Below are 18,774 nucleotides of genomic sequence, written 5' to 3' on the forward strand. Positions count from 1 at the left end.
CTTGGGTTTAAAGGACTCTTGTTTCTTCTTTTGTCTGTGTTTCAGGGCAGATGTTGGTGAAGTACATTGTACTATTCCTGAAACTGGATTAACAAATCGCATTGTAGCTCTATTTGAACACGCAGTTCAGAGTGAAAATGGTACCCATTGTCCATTGCTGTGGAGAATGTATTTGAACTTTATGGTAAGATGAAGACTTATCAGTTTTGGTTTATTTTACCATATTTGGAATTCTCATGAACACAGCTGCAATGCTATATAAAAGAATGAATACTAAATGCTGCCATGCCTCTATGATTTGCAAGGTGATATATGTGAGCTGTATTGGTTCTTATTGCTGGGAATATTAAGGAAAATGTAATTCACATGGATTAGGAGTAGTAGCTTTGACAGTGTAGTCTTAATATGGATGCAGGCAAGTTACTGTGTCTGTCATCTTACATAGATAAAAATATGTCATAAAATGTCAATAGATGGATTCCACCCAATCTTACAAAATAAAGGTAAGTTGTCAGGGGAGAAAAACTTAAGAAAAGAGGAAGTAAATTGTAGGGATGTATGTTTTATTATTTTTTATGTGAGTAAAATCAGAAAAGATGACTTTTCTTTATGTTTTAGACCTACTTTGTGGTTCTGAAAGGAAATTACAAGGTCTTTTGATATTTCAGTCAAATCTCTATCCTGCTTTTTTTTAACTTCACAGAATCACAGAATGGTTGAAGTTGAAAGGGACCTCTGGAGGTCATCTTGTTCAACCACCTAGAGCTGGTTGTCTACTACAGTGTCTAGATAGGTTTTGAATATCTCCTGTAAACTCCATAACTCTCCAGGCAACCCATGCTAGTGCTCAGTAACACTCACAGTAAAACACTGTTTCCTGATGTTCAGACAGAGCCTCCTGTGATTTGGTTTGTCTGTTGCCTCTGGTCCTGTCACTGGGCACCACTAAAAAGGATCCAGCTCCCTCTTCTTTGCACCCTCCCTTCAGGCATTTATATATATGTATAAGTTCACCCCCCAAGCCTTCTCTAGGCTAGAGTTCCCACTTTCTCTGCCTCCCCGCTTAAGAGAGATGCCCATGTCATCTTAGTGGCCCTTTGCTGGACTCTTTCCAGTATCTGCATGTCTGTCTTTTACAGGGAAGCCAGCAGCTGGACGCAGGGTGTCAGGTGTGACCTCACCAGTGCTGCATAGAGGGGCAGGATCACCTCCCTCAGCCTGCTGGCAGTGCTTTGCCTGATGCAGTCCAGGGTGCCATTAGCCTTTCTTTCCAGCAAGGACACATTGCTGGTTCCTGCTCAAGTTAATGTCCACCAGGACCCCAGTTCCTCTTCTGCCAAGCTGCTTTCCAGCTGAGTAGGCCCCAGCATATATTGGTGCATGGGGTTGTTCCTTCCCAGTTGCAGGAATTTACACTTCTCCTTGTTGAACTTTGAGGTTCCTGTCAGCTGATTTCTCCATCCTATTATGTTCCCTCTGGATGGCAGCATGACCCTCGGGTGTATCAGCTATGCTCTCTGCAAGCTTACTGAGGGTGTAGTCTGCACCATTAGCCAGGTCATTAACAAACATGTTAAATGACATTGGACCCAATACTGTCCCCAGGGGTACTGCTAGTTACTGGCCTCCAACTAGACTTGTTCCATGGATCTCCACCCTCTGGGCCCAGACTTTGAGACAGCTTTCCATCTGTCTTGCTGTCTGTGCATCCAACTCTTACGTCAGCTGCTTGTTTAGGAGGATCTTATGGGAGACAGTATCAAAAGGCCTTACTGAAGTCCAGATAGACAATGTCCACTTGTGATTGTTCAGCCTGGAGGAGTGAAGGGTCCTGGAACATACTGTCAATGTATAGAAATACCTCATAAGAGGGTGGGAAGACAGCCAGACTCTTCTCAGTGCTGCCCAGTGACAGGACAAGAGGGAAAAGCCACAAGCTGAATCAATATATCAAATTCTGTTTAGACATGAGAAAGAGGTTTTTTACTGTGAGGGTTGTGAAACACTGGAAGAGGTGGTCTGGAGGTTATGTAGTCTCTATCCACAGAGATGTGGTTCTGAGCAGCCTGCTTTCGCTGACCCTGCTTTGAGCAGAAGGCTTGGAGTACACGGTCTCCAGAGCTCCCTTCCAACCTCAGTGACTGTGAAGAATGCAAAGGCAGAGTGTTACAGAAAGCTCTTTGCAGAGCTGCAGCCCTGGGTTTCCTGTGAGTGAGTGAAATTCTTTGCTGTTCAGTAAAAGGAGAGACTGGATGTGGCACTTACTGCAGTGGTCTAGTTGACAAGGTGGTGTTCGTTCAAAGTTTGCACTCTGTGGTCTCAGAGGTGTTTTCCAGCCTAATAGATTTTGTGATTCTGATTGCACCAGAACAGCACAAGTTTCTACGACCAATGTATCAATAATATGAAAAATAATTTCTATACTTTAAAACTTGACAAGGAACAAGTTGCTGATTTTTAGCAACAGTACTGATGTAGTCAGAACAAAAGAAAAGGTAAATTCATAATGGAAGATCTCTTCTCCAAAGATCACAAAATATTTAATGTGTTTTCAGTACTTTGAAATTGGTGCTTTTTCAGATTTACCATAAAATTGCATTTGTGAAGTGTTTTTCAAAGTTTTTCAATTCAAAAGATTTCTTCACAGAAATTGTGTAATTATTTCTATCTGTAACTGGGATGACTGAAGCTAAGGAGACTGTTCAGCACTCTGACCTCTGCTGCCTTTCTCTTCTAAATTTCATGATAGCTGTGTGCTGTGTACTTGTTATCCATAGTTAAATGGATACTTTGAGGAAGAAGTTTTAACTCCTTCTAGACAGATGCTAATTTGTCATATACATTTTTATATGTAAGGAGGTTCAGCCTTACCAAGCTTCTGCTGAGTAAGAACATGTATATGTGTGGTCTCTTCAGTGCATAACACCAATGGATTATCACCTGCACTTTACCAAAGATGCTCTTGTGCAGTGTATGTGTAGCATATCAGATATAAATGTTGGTTAATAATCTGCACTCCTGCATTATTATCTAGGCAAAGGTACTGACTTGAACTGAAATACTCAGCAGAGGTTCTTTTTGTGAGGTCTTGTTTTATTATTTGTCATACAAGTAAAGTTCTGAAACTCCTTAAAGACATCTGAAGAGTGTAACCAGTGTAACGTGACAAATTGAATAGCTACCACAAGATATAATAATAAAGATTCCCCAGCAGCAGCAGAACTCTGAGCTTTTCAGCAGTCATTTCTTTATCTCAGAGGTAATTGTTTCATTATTTCAGCTATTACTGCACTGAATTATGAACATTTGTTTTTCTCGCACAGGCTTCACTAGGAAAAAAAGAAAAAAGTAAAGGATTGTTTTATAAAGCCCTTCAAAACTGTCCTTGGGCAAAGGTAGGCACAGAAAACATGTAAACCTATCATATTCTAATTTATGAAGTTCTGTATTTGAAAAAAAGTTAGACTTTAGTAGCTGTTGTAGTGAGTTATATGCAAATAAAAGAAGAAATTGCTGAGGAAGTACTATTAAGATTTTCTGCAAATAAGAGATGCATCTGAAATGGGAACATGGTTAGTACTCAGTGCCGTTTGTGTTTCAGGACACAAAAGTGTTGCATTGCATTGAGGCACGGCAGTAATAAGTCCTGTGTGATCTAGAAGTGACTGAGTCTTTCAGACTGTGTTTTATCATGAGCATGGTAGTACCAGAAATCTATAGGCAAATAAAAATGTATGTAGTTAATAGTATAGAAAATTAATGAGGAACACCTGCAACTCCTCAAGTAATGTCTGTATATGCTGCAAATGCTCCAGTGCCTCTTGACTTCTGTTTTATCTTTTTAAATAAAGTTATTTAGTAAAAGTTGGAAGTCTGTTGATTAAGCATCTACTCGGCTGTCACTGTAGAAGTACTAATTCTGTTTGTATTATTTTAAAGTAGTATATATTTCTTATGTTCTTGCTACAGAGTTGTTGCCTATCTACTTACTTCTTTATACCATGTTTCTCTCTGTAATAGAAAGATGGCACAGCAAACATTCTTGTTGCCTTTTCAGGTGCTCTATATGGATGCAGTAGAATATTTCCCTGATGATGTGCAAGAGACACTTGATCTAATGACCGAAAAAGAATTGAGAGTGAGGGTACCTATGGAAGAGCTGGATCTACTATTAGAGATTTAAAAGAAGACTGCAGAAATGGAGAAAGTTCAGAAGCTACTTCCAAAGCTAACAGTTAGATCCATTTGTTTTCATACAGGAATTCTGTTGGCACGTTGGTACTATGTACTTTCTTTTAATTTTTTTTTAAATATAAATTCCCATCAAAATGGAGTTCTGCTAGCTGCAAGTATTCTGGAATCAAGGACTGCGTTTTGCCCGCAAAAATGCATCCACTACTTCTCTGAAGTAGTGCTGGCTCCCACAGGATACCCTCTAAATAGCCTCCTGCTGAACGTTGCCCAGTTTCTTATTCTGTTGTTTGAAATTACATTCCCTAGGGTTCAGTAGAGGTTCAGTATATGCCAACTATGGTTTGGTGAGCAGCACGGGAAATAAACATCTGCCAAATGGATGCTCCACTGTCCTCCAGTTGGCAGACTTCAGTAATTTCTTTCAGCTTGGTATGCGTGTGTGTATATATAACTACTAAGTCAAACAACCATTACATCTGTACATATCCTGTGAGTAAAAGATAAATCTTTGCTTGATCAGGCACCTATTTTGGACTTGTATACTTTGACAGATGACCATTTTAATACAAATATTTATGAAAAATATACCAGAATATTTGAAAATTCAAAAGGAACTTGTTTTTTGTTTATTAATAGAACTGTAAGTGTATTAAAAATGAAAATGTGTCCATAATGCATCTCTAAGCAGCTCACTTCTAAACAAGTTTTTGTAATTGATTACTCGCTTTTAACCCAAATGCAGGCAATCATCATAAGAGAAGGCAGAACAGGCAAAACATGATTGTTTAAATAGTAGCTTCTATTCCAAGACTCTTTAGTCAAGCTCCTAGAGAAGTCATATGAAATATGGTAGCAATTTAAGGATACAGTTATGTTATCAATTTATTTTATAAGACAGAATATGCTGAAATATGGAAAAGACTGTTTAGCATCCCTACTCTTGAGACTTAAGAACTCAGATATTGGATCTTCATCTGAAAAAAGGGTACCTGCAGCCACTGAATACCCAGAACTGCCTCAGATGTTTTTCGGGAAAAAACTTAATTGTCACTAACAGCACTAAAATAATTGGGATCATCCAGCTGGTGAGACATGTGAAACTATTGACAAAGCCACACAACCTGTGGTTTGGGTTTGCCTGTAGCACCACAATACAAGATAGAATACATTTTAGTTCAGGCTGCACTTCATTTATTCCTTTATAAAATTATTTTAAATGCTACAGGGAATATGTATAATTCTAAATGGCCTTACAGCACTTCTGAAGAGCCTTATTATATTGCTGCAGTTCCAAGTGATGCTGGTTTTGCTGTGGAAGTAATTGATTAGGCTTCGTGAGAAATAAGTATTTTATATGTTAAATCTGTGCTTCTTACAAAAATTACAGCTCCTGAAATGGAGGTAGAAGTTACTCTGTGTCTGAACAGTAACATGACAAATTATGCCCGTGTTTGTTTATGCTTTCCCATCAACTCAGAACGCCATTTCCTCTGAAACCCTAAAAGGGCCGGTGGAGTGGGGATCAGCTTAATTGTGCTCCTGCTTAACAGTCACAGAGCAGCCCAGGTTGGGAGGGACCTTGAAAGATCATCTGGTCCAACATGTTGTGAGACAGGGAGCCTAGGTGAGATTACCTAGCACTGTCTCCAATCACAGCTGAAAACTTCCAGTGATGGCAGCAATTAGTTCTGTTTCAATCACTTCCTTGCATCCTGTCCCCTGAGTCCTTTCCTTTGCAGAGCTTTTCCTAATCCAGCGCTTGCACTACTTCCTTCACTTGGGTGGTCAGAGGCTGCTCACTTCCTGGAGCTCATGGAGTCTTGCCCAAAAAGCTACTCCAGTAGCTTTTTCTGTTCTGTTCACTTTCTCCTGATCTTTATTACTTTTGTCTTGATCTTGAGACTCTATTTCAGAAATGCTGGCCAAAGAGGTGTAAGTCAAATTCTGCTGCAAAAGGTAAGAACCAAATTTCCAAATATGTTTGCTTTTCAGTTCCTGTGGTGGCAGACATGGTACCAGAACAGAGTCCTTGGATTTGCTTAATGCAATGCAGCTTTTCTTCAGGGAGCTGAACCAACCTCTTTGTGGCTGTTGCTTCTAGCCAGAATTAACAGCTGTGTCCCAAATAAAAAGTGCCTTGCTCTCCAGACATCGTAAAGCTTTTCAGCCCCTCAAGCAATGATGAGAGCAACTGCCATGATTAGAAAGTGCTAAAAAATCCTTGGCTTTTTGTGACCTTTCCAAGGAGACAGATCTCCTAAGGTTTATAAGAATGGGTAATAAAACTTGTTTTTCTATCTGCAGATGAAAACCAATTCTATTTCAGGGTTTCTGTCATCCAGATTAAATAAAAGACTCCATTCATCTGTAGGGTTTGTTTTTAACAATGAGCCACATAATTTTTACATGGAAAAATGAAAGCTCTTGGCCTTGGTGCTACCATTGTTGTTACAGCACTGGCAGTTATCAAAGGCACTGCTCTGTGTGTAACTCTGCTCTCTTAGTAGCCAGCATTTGCTCCCAGTTTCCAGAACAAAGACTGCACATTTCTTAACTGTGGTCTGTATGTGGAACTTTATATAAACCTTAAACTTCACATGTAAAACATTTGGAAACTTATTCCTTAGAACTTCACAAGTCCTTCACAGAAGTACACTATACAGAATACTTCATAAGTAGTATATGCATGGCTACAACTGAGCCAACAGAAATCTAACCCCTGTGGAGATGAAGCTGCAGGCAACAGATTTGTGTAGATGGGAAGAATTCAAGATTATGCTGCAGAACACCAAGTGTGACTTGTAGTTTGAATTTCTCTGTGCAATCAGCTATGTGACAGACCCAGCACCTCCAGCATCTAGGCTGGCCAATGCCTCTGCCTGACCAGTGTGCATGTGGGCAGCGTGGGGGCTCTAGAACCTGTTCCTACTGTGCTTCGTTCCTTTCAGAGACATTATCTAGCTTGGATGTTTATGTAATGAACTGTAACCCTCTTGGGAAAAACAAATTTATAAACTAATCTCACAAGTACCTTATCCAAACATGTTTGGATCTTTAAGATTACTAATGAGTGTCTATCTTGCTCTCTTACAGGCACAAGTGATAGAGATGGGTACTTTTAAAGTGTGTCTCACTCAGGGTTGCAAATTTGTCATTTATTTTCAGGTATATATGACATTGAGGTTACTCAAAAGTGACTTTTGTCTTAGTTAGCCCCTAAAAACAAGAAGGTAATTAAGAGCAGCAGCAATGCTGCAGTAGATGTAAGAGACTGCCATGCCTAAGGAGGACTGAGAGGTGGGGCTCCTGGACAGCTCCCTGCCTGGCAAGGTGTGGGTCACTCAGACAAGCACTCATGGGTCACCAGCACTTTCTCTTGAAGGTAAGTCTGATAACGCAACAGACAGTTCCATGTAAATAGCAGGGCTTTGCCACCAAAGTGGTTCGATTCAAATAAATGTTTTATTGGGAAATGAAGAGTTACACTGACTGAAAAACCACAACTCACCAGCTTTTAACTTGTTCATGAATGAAAATTAGCTATGTGGTTTTACACAAGACTCTCATCAACACAGAGAGTTCTAGGTAGTCCCCACAGAGAGAGAGGACTTAAAGATACAGTCCCTCAGGGGTTCCCTCCTGCTTCTTGTAGAGAACGTTCTCTTTAGACTTTTTGAAATCTTCATTTGTTACTTTCATTCGCCGTTCCCTCAAAGCCATCAGTCCAGCTTCTGTACAAATTGCCTGCAACACAGAAAGCAAGAACAGTTACGGCTGCTCTGCAACCCCTTTGAGTCACACCTCTCAAGGCAGCTGCATCTTCATACTGCTCCAAAGACTGTAAAAGGGAGGAGTGTTAACAAAATCTGTTCTGCAGTTTGATGCTGTTCAGTAGCACTGAAGCATGTAAAACAGGCTGGGTAAGGACAGAATAGTCAGAGGAACGTTTCACTGACAGAAAGGCAGCTTTGTAACAACACTGTTTCCCTCCTGTGAGGACAGACGGACCCAGCTCTGTCCCCAGTGGACTGTGTGATCCTTCTGCAGGGAGATAAGAGACATGTGATGTTGGTTTAAGCTCATGAGTGTGGTAACTCCAGCCAGGGCTTTAGAAAAGCCTGAAATTTCCTAATCTACAGTTAAATTTTTATCTGCTTGCAACATATTCCCTAAAATTGCTTTTTATCCTGCACTATCTTAAGTAATATTTAATATATCTTGCACAAAATTCCACATTCCCCTTTTTTGCACTTTGCTACTTTTAAAATTTCATATTCATATAACTCAGGTATGTACTCTTACCAGCACAAGCTTCCTCATAATTATGTTTTTTTTTAATTTCCCACTTGTACAGCAGAGTACATGTCATGCATAAAAGGTATTTTAAAGCCATCCAACTGTCCCTCAGTAACATAAACACAAGGAACTAGAGAACAGTCAATAGACAACAGTTTTGGATGCAGTAAAAATGCGATTGAATTTTTGCTTTGAAGTGAAGAATGGTGATGGGCACTAACCTTAATATCTGCACCACTGAGATCATCTTTTGCCATAATCAGCTCATCCAAAGTCACATCATCTGCCAACGTCATTCTGCTTGTGTGAATCTGGAAGATTCGTTTCTTCGTCTTTTCATCAGGTAGAGGGAACTCTATTTTCCTATCAATACGTCCTGTGCAAAGAAAAAAGTTCAGTGCTAGGTTTTTTGCATGCAGCTGTTGGAAACAGAGCAGGAAGAACATGTGAAGGTCTGACTGACAGCAACTGTTTCGCTGGGGTGTGTCCAGAGCAAGGCAAAGGAGCTGGTGAATGGCCTGGAGCACAAGTCTTATGAGGAGTGGCTGAGGGAGCTGGGAGTGTTCAGCCTGGAGAAAAGGAGGCTCAGGGGAGACCTTATCACTCTACAGCTACCTGAAAGGAGGCTGTAGGCAGGTGGGGGTTGGTCTCTTCTACCAGGTAACAGGCAATAGGTCAAGAGAAAATGGACTCAAGTTGCACCAGGGGAGGTTTAGACTGAATACTGGGAAAAATTTCTTCACGGAGAGGCTTGTAAAGCATTGGAAGAGGTTCCTCAGGGAAGTGATGGAACCGCCATCCCTGGAAGTGCTCAGAAGAGATGTACATGAGGCACTTGGGGGCATGGCTTAGTGGTGGAGTCAGCCATGTTAGCTTAATGGTTGGACTGAATGATCTTAAAGGTTCTTTCCAACCTAAACAATTCTATGATTCTTCATGCCACAGTGAATCATGTCTTAGAGTAGAAAGTGAGATCAGACTATTTGCAATGAACAGGAAGCTACTGGAGCTGAAAGATACTGTGATGCTGAAACAGTCTGTCAGTGCAGGCAAGAGACCCCCTCACCTTGGAAACATAAGAAACCTTCCTTGAGTTACATATAAATATAAAAAATCCCATTGTATCACAGCACAGAAAAGAGTTAATGAAATACTTATGTTCTTGTAATATATTTCGTTCTACACTGCAATTACATTTAGCTCTGAAATTTAATTTTCTGCCACACACACAAAGAGGATAAATCACTATGCCAACTTGAATAACTCTTCCTCCTTATAAAAAAAACCTAAAAAACCAAACCAGAAACAAAACCAAAATCAAACACTCCTAACTGAAGAAGAAAGATTTTACAAAAGTAGTTTTGTTGCAAGTCCCTACCCGCTGTTTCCTCTGTCAGTAGGGACTTTGGATGTTCTGGTACCCATTGTTTCAACTGAGCAATCTTTTGAAAAATATTTTCTGTCTCCAAATCACTCCTGTTTTTCTTTAAAACATCTTTTCTAAAAAGGGTGATAGCACCACATCAGACAACTCAGACTATGATAAATAATGGTAAATCAGTCCACTGAGCTGCTAGAAGTGCCCTGGTTGCACAAGGAGTGGTTGTAATTTATTTAAATACTAGATACACAGGTGTAGGAAGTTCCCTTCCAACAACTTCCAGATCATCTTAGCTGTCTTTCAATACTGGCATAGTATTATCTCCTCTGTACTCTAACAGCACTGGGTTTGAGTTGAAGGGTGTAAACCTAAGATGGTGACAAAACCAGACTTTTTTTGAAAAACACAAACATACCTCAGCAACTTTATACTGTGAAGTTTTTTATTCTAACTCCTCAGGTCTAGTCTGGTGACTGTTCAGAGTAGTTCTTTGACAATTTCATCTTAAGTTATCTTTACTCTTAACTCTGTTACTTTAGGAGTATCTTTACAATTTAGGATACTTACAACTTCAGTATTTACTTGAAGGTAAATCCTTTGATCTCTGTGTTGCTCTCTACCTTCTGAATTAACAGACACCACAGACATTATGTCTCAGTACATTTTTAGTGGCCATTTAGAAATACTACCTGTCCCTATTCAAGCTCAACATGTAACATACACATCTCCCTCCCCCCCCAAACGGCAGTGTACCAGGTCAATAAGAAAGCAGCCTGGTTTCCTTGCACCAGAACCCAGGCTGTCTCCCTTAAGGCTTAGGCTCTCATCCCTGAAGCACAGGTGGTGCTGCCCTACCTTCCTCAGCTGCTGCAGGTGTTAGTGAAATGCTGCTGCTACTGCACAAGCCTTGTCTTAACAACTAGTTAAAATGGCTGTGCCACCTTCACAGAAAGGAAGAATATTCAAATTGTTATATATATGTCAGAGGGATTAACACATCTCTTCTTAGTTTTTTCTCCTATTTGGAAGATCGTAAATGGGTTCCAATTTTAACAGATGTACCAGCAGAGATGAGATGGTGAATAAGGACAAAGCAGTAACTTGCATTCTTTTTACCTGCCTGAGTTTGTCAAGTTTAGACAAGTCCTTCACAAGAAAAGTGGCTTAAGCATACACAGCAGGATGTCCCTTACCTGGCCTAATTAAAGCTGGGTCCAGTGTTTCTATTCTGTTTGTAGCCATAATAACTTTAACATCTCCCCGAGAGTCAAACCCATCCAGCTGGTTCAGCAGTTCCAACATTGTGCGCTGGATCTCTCTCTCACCACCTGAATTTGAATCATACCTTTGAGAAAAAGAGCACAGTCAGAAAAAGCACCATGTAAACTGCCACAGAGTGGCAAAGTGCAGGGGGAAGGGGTATTTTTTTAAAACATCCACGGGGTATTTTTTTTTCACATTTAATGTTTATGCTTACAAAACAAAGTGCAGGTTTTCAGAATCATTGTGGCATCTAAGTACGTAAAGAGACTATTTTTGTTGCTGGGGAATTAACAGTCATAAAAAGGAAATATATTCTTTTTCCACAGTTTGTTACATATTTGGAAATATCTTCTTTCCCCCCAACAAAATTAACATAAAAAGAGGCAAAACCCTAATTCTTAAAAGCATATGCATCCATACATTGGGGAGCAGCTGCCTATACTGGCACTTTGGGCTAGTGGCCGTGTATCTGTATGAGCACCTTCTAATTTATTTAGAAAACACCAACTACTTTAAAGACTATTTGTATTGGACAGTTCCAACAAGCCTACAGAATTTTCAAAGTAATACAGCTTGGATATGGGCTCAACAACAGTTTAGTGTGGCATAAGCAATGCTTCTCCAGGACAGTAACTTACTGTGTAATGTTCTCAGAGCATAAGTTTTTAGCCAGAGAGGCAAATGACAAATGGATTTACTGTGTACTAAGTATTCTGCTTTATTGTTGGATCGCTAAAGCCAATTACTGTACACTTGGATTTGCAGTTAGGGGATCCCATATGCACATATACACATCATGTCTTTCTGGTTTTGACAGTCTCTCACAGAGATGCCCTCAGGTAGCAAGAGAACAGAGGTTAAGTCTCCGGTCATGTCTATTTAATATGAAACTATTGCAATATATTTCGGTTCCAAAGAAGTTATTTGAAGTGTTACTTATTAAAAATGCTTACATCAACAATAGTATATGAAAACAGTCGCAGAACTAAGAAACTGAGTCCCAGTATAGTAGCAAAGGAGTGTTTCTAGTAAACCCCTCGTTGTCCCTGGCAATGCCCGTGTGTGAGGAGGGAGCTCAGCCACTGTACCTCTTTGTTCCAATGGCATCGATTTCGTCGATGAAGACGATGGATGGAGCGTGTTCCTCTGCCACGCGGAACAGCTCCCGCACGAGCTTCGGGCCGTCACCCAAGTACTTCTGTATGAGCTCTGAGCCAACCACTCTCAGGAAGGTTGCTGAAGTTTGGTTTGCCACTGCTTTGGCGAGTAAAGTTTTACCTATTTTTAGATGAAAGAAATATTGTTATTAGTTTGCAGAGGGGGGAGAGAAAGGAAAGAAGGGGAAGGGAGGAAGGCAGAGAGGGAGGGGTGCCTTAACAAAACAGTCATGTGACATTTGTGACAGACTTGGCAATGCTTTAAATACTGACCAAGCATAATTTATTTTACTTGTGTTAGCACAGATGTTACTGCACTGTAAAATACCTGTGCCAGGTGGTCCATACAGAATGACTCCTTTGGGTGGCTTTATACCCATCTCTTCATAATATTCAGGGTGGGTAAGAGGAAGCTCCACAGACTCCTGCAGCACAAAAAAAACAAATGTGTGTTTTTATAAAGATCTGTGAGGATCTCCAGAACAGCATTCCTAAAAGTAATAAAGGCAAAAAGAACTTAACTGATTTCAAGACAGACCTTGAAAAGCATAGCTCTCTGTTGCCTCCAATCCTAAGGCAGGCAACTACTCTATTTGCACAACTTTTCCTATTATTTCTGTTTGACATGTGGAAGAGGAGCAGTTGAGTGTTTCCCCTATTCCAACCTCAATGCATCATGCTGAATTTAGAGCCCCATGAGGGATCCACTCATGGAGGACCTTGGGGCAGGGGGACACTTTATGGAAGGATGCCTTCTATAAAGTCTTACCAGATACTACAGATCAGTATTTTGAGAGCATTTGTGGTTTTGGACACCTACCCAAAGCAAAAGGGTTGAGTTTCACCAGGGTTCAGGCACAGCTCTGCTGGTAGAAAACACCCCCTCACCCCCAACCAAACAACAAATGAATGCAAACACAAAACAAGCCAAGCACTAAATCCTCAGATCGCAGGGCATCAGACACTCAAAACAACGTCTGCACTTTTTACAATTTAACTCTCTAATTGCAACAATCATTAACTTTATATGTTGCAAAATAATAAGTTGTTGGAGAGATTTTACAAGCTCTGGGCTCTACAGGTTCCAGAGTAACTGTGAAATGTTCCTGTGTATGCAGCTGCTGAAGATCCACTTAAAAGACTGAGGTCCACGAGCCTGCCCAGTGAAATCAAATGAAGAAATGCACTCTAGCAAGATACAAACCACCACTACATGAACAGCAGCTGGTCCTGCTGTTTCCCTTTTGAGCTCCTAACACAACAGCTACGTTCTTGGCTTTGTGAGTACAACTGAATACCTTGATTTCTTGAATCTGGTTGTCAAGGCCACCAATGTCAGCGTACGTTTCTTGAGGAGCTTTCTCTACTTTCATCACAGTCACTAAAGGGTCTGTGTCATCCATCAGGACTCCTATCACAGCATGAACCTAATTCAAGAATTAAGAGCTGTCAAAGAAGGCAGGCAGCATTATGAATACAAGCTCAAACCTAATCTCAATGCCCCTCTATTTAGGTGTGTGAAATGCACACTCAGCATACATACATACATACAATACAGCATTCTCTCTCCTGTGGTTCTCAGAAAAAAAGGCAAGTTAAAAACAGTACAAGAACTTGTAAGAAACTTAATTTTATAAAAACAACTCACCTTGTGATTTAGTAAAACAGAACAACCTGGCTCCAGCAGATCCTTGTCCACAAAGGACAGAATACTGACATAGTGTTCTGATCCTACCGACGTGGACACGATGGCATGGTTGTCATCAATGATCTCCTCCAAGGTACCCACAGACATCGGTGTTCCCCTCAGATCATCCACCTTAGATCTTTCTTCCTGTTGTTAAGGGAATCCAAGAAAAGACCTTCTTGTACAACACTGGCTCAACAATTCAGACAAAACATAACAAAACCAGTCTTTCTATTGTTGTTTTGCTGCCACAAAAGGCATAAAAGCAGAAGCCAGTAACAAAACCCACTATTATTTTAGTCCTACCCTATGGACTCTACTATATGGATGTGAATAAGCAGAATATTCTTTCTCTGTTGATGGATATCTGGGGGCTACACTTTGGCAGAGCACTAAGAAACAAAAAATCACTGTGGCCTCATCTGTAGTAATCCATGCTTGGTTTAAAACCATTTAGCCAGTTAATGAAGAATTGTGATAAACCTAATATGTTTGTATCAACTTGCACATTCGTGGCACTTTATTTCCATTGCTTTGGTATGAAGTTCACATTAATGAGAGCACTTACTGTAACATTAGAAGCAACAGTTCACTCAAACCTCACCTCTTGTTTTTCTTCCAAAGGTTTCATCTGTTCTTGATTTCTGATAAATTCTTCCTCCATTAACAGATAATCTTTAATTCTCTCCAATTTCAACAATTTGAGTCTGCACTGTGTGTGAGGAGTCACTGTAACCAAAACAGAATCCCAGTATTTTAGACCAAGTTTGACATGGTACCAATTATTCACTAATTCATTTCCAGAAATCCTGGGTTTTTTTTTCTGGTAGTAACTCCTACATAAGCAGCAGTCACTATTTTACCTGTCTCACTGCAATTCCAGACAAAAAACATATTTAAAGATAATGTTTTTCTCTGAATTTCTTCTCACTTCAATTCCTTTCTCTCTTACTGGGAAATTCACAGGCTGCATTTTGAATTTTGCGGGTTTTTTCCATGTTAATTAGAAACAAAATTCCATTTGGCTTTGTGTTTATGACCTGCCCAGAGCCAGATCTAAAGGAGAGGACAGCTCCACACTTCCTGAAGAGCAAACAGCCCAGCACTGCTGGACAGGCAGAATGCTCACCCAGGGGCAGTTTGCTGGCAGCATCTGGTCCCTTTGTTTTCTTCTTCTTTTTCCCCACTCTGGTTGGAACCGGAGGTTCATATTTCTTCTTCTTATCCTTGTTCATAAAAAGAATTCCATGAAAAGAAAAAAGAAATCAGGATAATAACAATGAGAAAATACACACAGGTGTTAAGTGCACAAACTAAGAAAGAGCGCAAGGTGAAGGGCTTCATAACAAAACTGTCTCCTCAGGATCTACAGCGAGAAGCCCAAAAGAAATATGACTTTTAGTTTTTACGAAAAAATTTCTTCTCCTGCCTATTTTCCACCCCCTTTCTAATTTAGACTTCTGCCAGTTTTCAGTGACTACAGAACATGGAAGGCTCAAGCCTGATGTAAATCACAAACAAAACTAATACATGAGAGGATGACGAAAATATTGAATCTGAAGCTTTCTGCTGCACTTCAATCAAAGGATAACACACTTTCAGTGTCCCAGCTTGGACACTGCCTGCCATGTACACTGTACTTCCACTCCCAAATGAGACCAGCAAGGCCTCTAAAGGCCCAAAATGTAAAGGATACACCTCATGCAGGTGACTGTATGATGTCACTTTCAAGCCAAAATCAGTTCCTTAAGTGATAGCTTGAAGGCAATTAGTTTTTCTGAACCCTGACACATTTATAGCTTTATTCTTTTCAAAAATAAATTACTGTCAATTAGCTTCAGTTTCCCTTAAGTGCCCTTTCCTCTTTTTGAACAGCACTTGTTTTCTCCAATGCACACTCAGAAGAGATAGACATTCATCAGAGCCAGCAAGAGCATAGTTTTATGCAGTTCCAAATACAAGAATAATAGAAAAAAACCGTATAAAAAAGGCTACTGCAGTCATGCTCTGTAGCAGAGCTTGTACTTCATCCTATAAGTATTTGTTACCTTGTCATCCTTCTTGCTACCACCAGGACCGTGTCCACCGCTCTGACTTTGCCCCTAGATAAAAGGGAAAAAAAAAAACAAAATAAAAAACCCCAAATGCGTGTACAGTTCTATGAATCGTGAGCTCAGGGGCAGTTCCATGTACAAAAACGCCGTAACTGCATTTCTCCCGTCTAAACGAAGCACTAATATACTCCAACCGGCTGCCCAAAGCCAGTAAACAAAGAGAACTGCCCTGCCCGGCCCGGTCCCTCCGCCCGCGCTCCCCCCTGCCCGGCCTGCAGGCGCCGGCGGTGACTCCGCAAAACGCGGGGCGCTGGCGGCGGATGCCCGAGGGGGGCGGCCGGCACAGCCCCGCCGTGCCCACAGCCCCGCCGTGCCCACAGCCCCGCCGTGCCCACAGCCCCGCCGTGCCCACAGCCCCACTGTGCCCCGCGGGCCGCGCTCCCGCCGGGCCGGGCCGAGCCCCGCTCACCATCGCCCGCCGCCGACAAGCGGAAACACCCGGGCGGCCCCGGGACAGACCGGGCGGCGTCACTACGGGCCGCGGCGAGGGACAAGCGCGGGCGGGGCCGAGCGGGTGTCAATCCGGCCGCGGCCGGGAGAGGGCGCGGTGTCCCCGCGGGTGCGGCGGGCCTTCGATGTGGGCCGTGGAACGTCGTGATCCGCCCGAGCCCCCGGCTGTGGATGGTATGTCCCGGGTGTCCTTACCGGGGACAGCACCGGTACTCAACTGATCACTGCCTCACGAGGGGAAGCGGAGGGGCAGGCACTGATCTCTTCTCTGTGGTGACGAGTGACGGGACCCGAGGGAATGGCCTGAAGTTGTGTCAGGGGAGGTTTAGGCTGGATACGAAGAAAAGGTTCTTCACCGAGAGGGTGTTTGGGTGCTGGAACAGGCTCCCCAGGGAAGTGGTCTCAGCACCAAGGCTGACAGAGTTCAAGAAGCGTTTGGACAATGCTCTGGGGCACATGGTGTGACTCTTGGGGCTGTCCTGTGCAAGGCCAGGAGTTGGACTCGGTATTGATGGGTCCCTTCCAACTCAGGACTGTGGGTTACTCCTGCCCACAGGCAAACCGCATCTAAATGACTCCCCCTGGAATCATTCACTGGAGAGCACAGGGGTTTCTGTCCTTTGGACAGACACTCTGCGGTCACATTTCAGTTACTGCTCTCCTTGCAGCCGGTTTTGAATACAATTTCAGATTAATAACACTTTTCACATTTCTTAACAGAGGAAACACATTGTGATGGCTGAGCTGAGAAGACATTTTAAACAGTCCGCTAAGGCAGATTTTGCTTCAAAAGTGTGAAACTGCCTTCTCCAGCCTTGAAACTTGCAAGAAAACGGAGTTCTTCCCCCATGAGATATTTCTTATAAATCTTACAGTTTAGTTCACAACAAAACGGAAAGCACATGGTAGCAGCTGCCACAATGTTAATATCCACAAAAAAAGATACTAAAACCTCTGAATATCCTGGGAAAATATGCCTATTTAATCCTGGTAGTTCAAGTCACCTCCCTTCAGCACTTCTACTTAACCACTGAGAGGGGTCTTCCTGGAAAGCCCAAAACACTCAGGATGCATTGTGCCACAAGTAGAAGTGTTAAAGAGAGCAGCTCTGGCCTGCTTTGTGTACCTGCCTGGGAAGAAGTCCTGCTCCTGTCAGGTGTCTTGGGAGGTTTTTTAAAGTATGCTGTCATGAAGAATTAGTCACAATTTCGCCTTGCACATATTGCAAACTCTCCTTTCAGTGTGTGGCTTGGTGCCATGGAGGAAGGTTTGTGGACACTGTAAAGGACAGCAGTGTAGCCTAGAGTATGTAAAGGAGCCAAACTAGAGCTAATGTTTTGCAACATGCATGGAAGGATCTCTGCTGAGACCATGATATACTGGGTATTGCTGACAGCAAATGATTTCGAAGTGCTGCTGGTGCTGGTGGTTCTCCACCTGTAGCTGAGCTGCCTTGTGTTTTGACTGTTCCAACAATATAAACAGGCGTTCATTCTGTGTATAAAATGCCAGTAGCTCTTCTTCCAAAAGTTTGTTTTTCCATAGCATTTTTCCATCTGTGTTTTCAAAATAAATGAAGGCATCCAACCTTGTTTTAAAGTTACTTGCAGAGAGACTAACCAGAAAAGCTTTATCTTTAAAGTAACAGGGTTTTTTTCCCTAGACCTGATGCTTCCTTCCATGTCTTGCATCAGCTAGTCAATATAAAAACATATTATTTTTGTGTGTGTTGTAAGAATTGTTTTTCTTATGGGGTAGCACTGTAAGAACACTCAAAAAGTTTCCAGGAAATCCCTCCCTCCAGAAAAACATAACTTATGCATACAATGAGTTCTACCGGTCTGTGATATTCCTGGGGAAATGCAGTAGAAACTTCCAGTGTCTGCTTTTGACATTCCCGTCTGAGTAGGGAACTTTATTGGCTATTAATGTAACTGGCAGGGTTGTGTAGAAAGGTATGAGGTTTTGATCATTTACTTTGGTTTGGTTCCATTTGTTCACAAGGGTTACTGTTGTGCACTGTGGATTTAATCTGACTTTTCTACTGGTTTTATTCTTTTATGAATTAGCTGGGTTTTTTTGCAGTATCAGCCGTTCTGTAACTTCTAAGAACATTGGAATGAAATTAAATAAAAATATGTGTTTTCTTCTTTAATAACGTTCACTTTTTGGAATTTACTGTCTTATAGAATTGCATCTGTATTTCTTACAGGGTACAGGTCCTAGAACATC

General features: G+C 41.6%; 2 protein-coding genes across 2 annotated transcripts in view; one reads left to right on the top strand and one right to left on the bottom strand.

The window, feature by feature from the left end:
* NRDE2 (NRDE-2, necessary for RNA interference, domain containing) overlaps positions 1-4,856 on the top strand; it is a 31,750-nt gene extending 26,894 nt beyond the window's left edge. Inside the window, exons 12-14 of the mRNA XM_051806597.1 lie at positions 46-184; positions 3,324-3,395; positions 4,058-4,856. Of these exons, the coding sequence (XP_051662557.1) occupies positions 46-184; positions 3,324-3,395; positions 4,058-4,183 (337 nt within the window). The 3' untranslated portion in view covers positions 4,184-4,856. The remainder of the gene's footprint in view (positions 1-45; positions 185-3,323; positions 3,396-4,057) is intronic.
* Positions 4,857-7,637: 2,781 nt separating this feature from the next.
* PSMC1 (proteasome 26S subunit, ATPase 1) lies at positions 7,638-16,589 on the bottom strand. Its single transcript, XM_051806678.1, has 11 exons — positions 16,502-16,589; positions 16,027-16,080; positions 15,108-15,204; positions 14,583-14,707; positions 13,940-14,125; positions 13,590-13,718; positions 12,620-12,716; positions 12,223-12,412; positions 11,065-11,216; positions 8,712-8,866; positions 7,638-7,938 (listed from the first exon to the last, which is right to left on the bottom strand). Exons 1-11 carry the CDS (start codon positions 16,502-16,504, stop codon positions 7,804-7,806), a joined length of 1,323 nt encoding a protein of 440 aa, XP_051662638.1. The 5' UTR covers positions 16,505-16,589; the 3' UTR covers positions 7,638-7,803.
* Between the last annotated feature and the right edge of the window lie 2,185 nt (positions 16,590-18,774).

The sequence above is a fragment of the Manacus candei genome, unplaced genomic scaffold, assembly GCF_025592945.1.
Source record: "Manacus candei isolate 608988 ecotype Guabito, Panama unplaced genomic scaffold, ASM2559294v1 h1tg000067l, whole genome shotgun sequence".
Taxonomy (NCBI): domain Eukaryota; kingdom Metazoa; phylum Chordata; class Aves; order Passeriformes; family Pipridae; genus Manacus; species Manacus candei.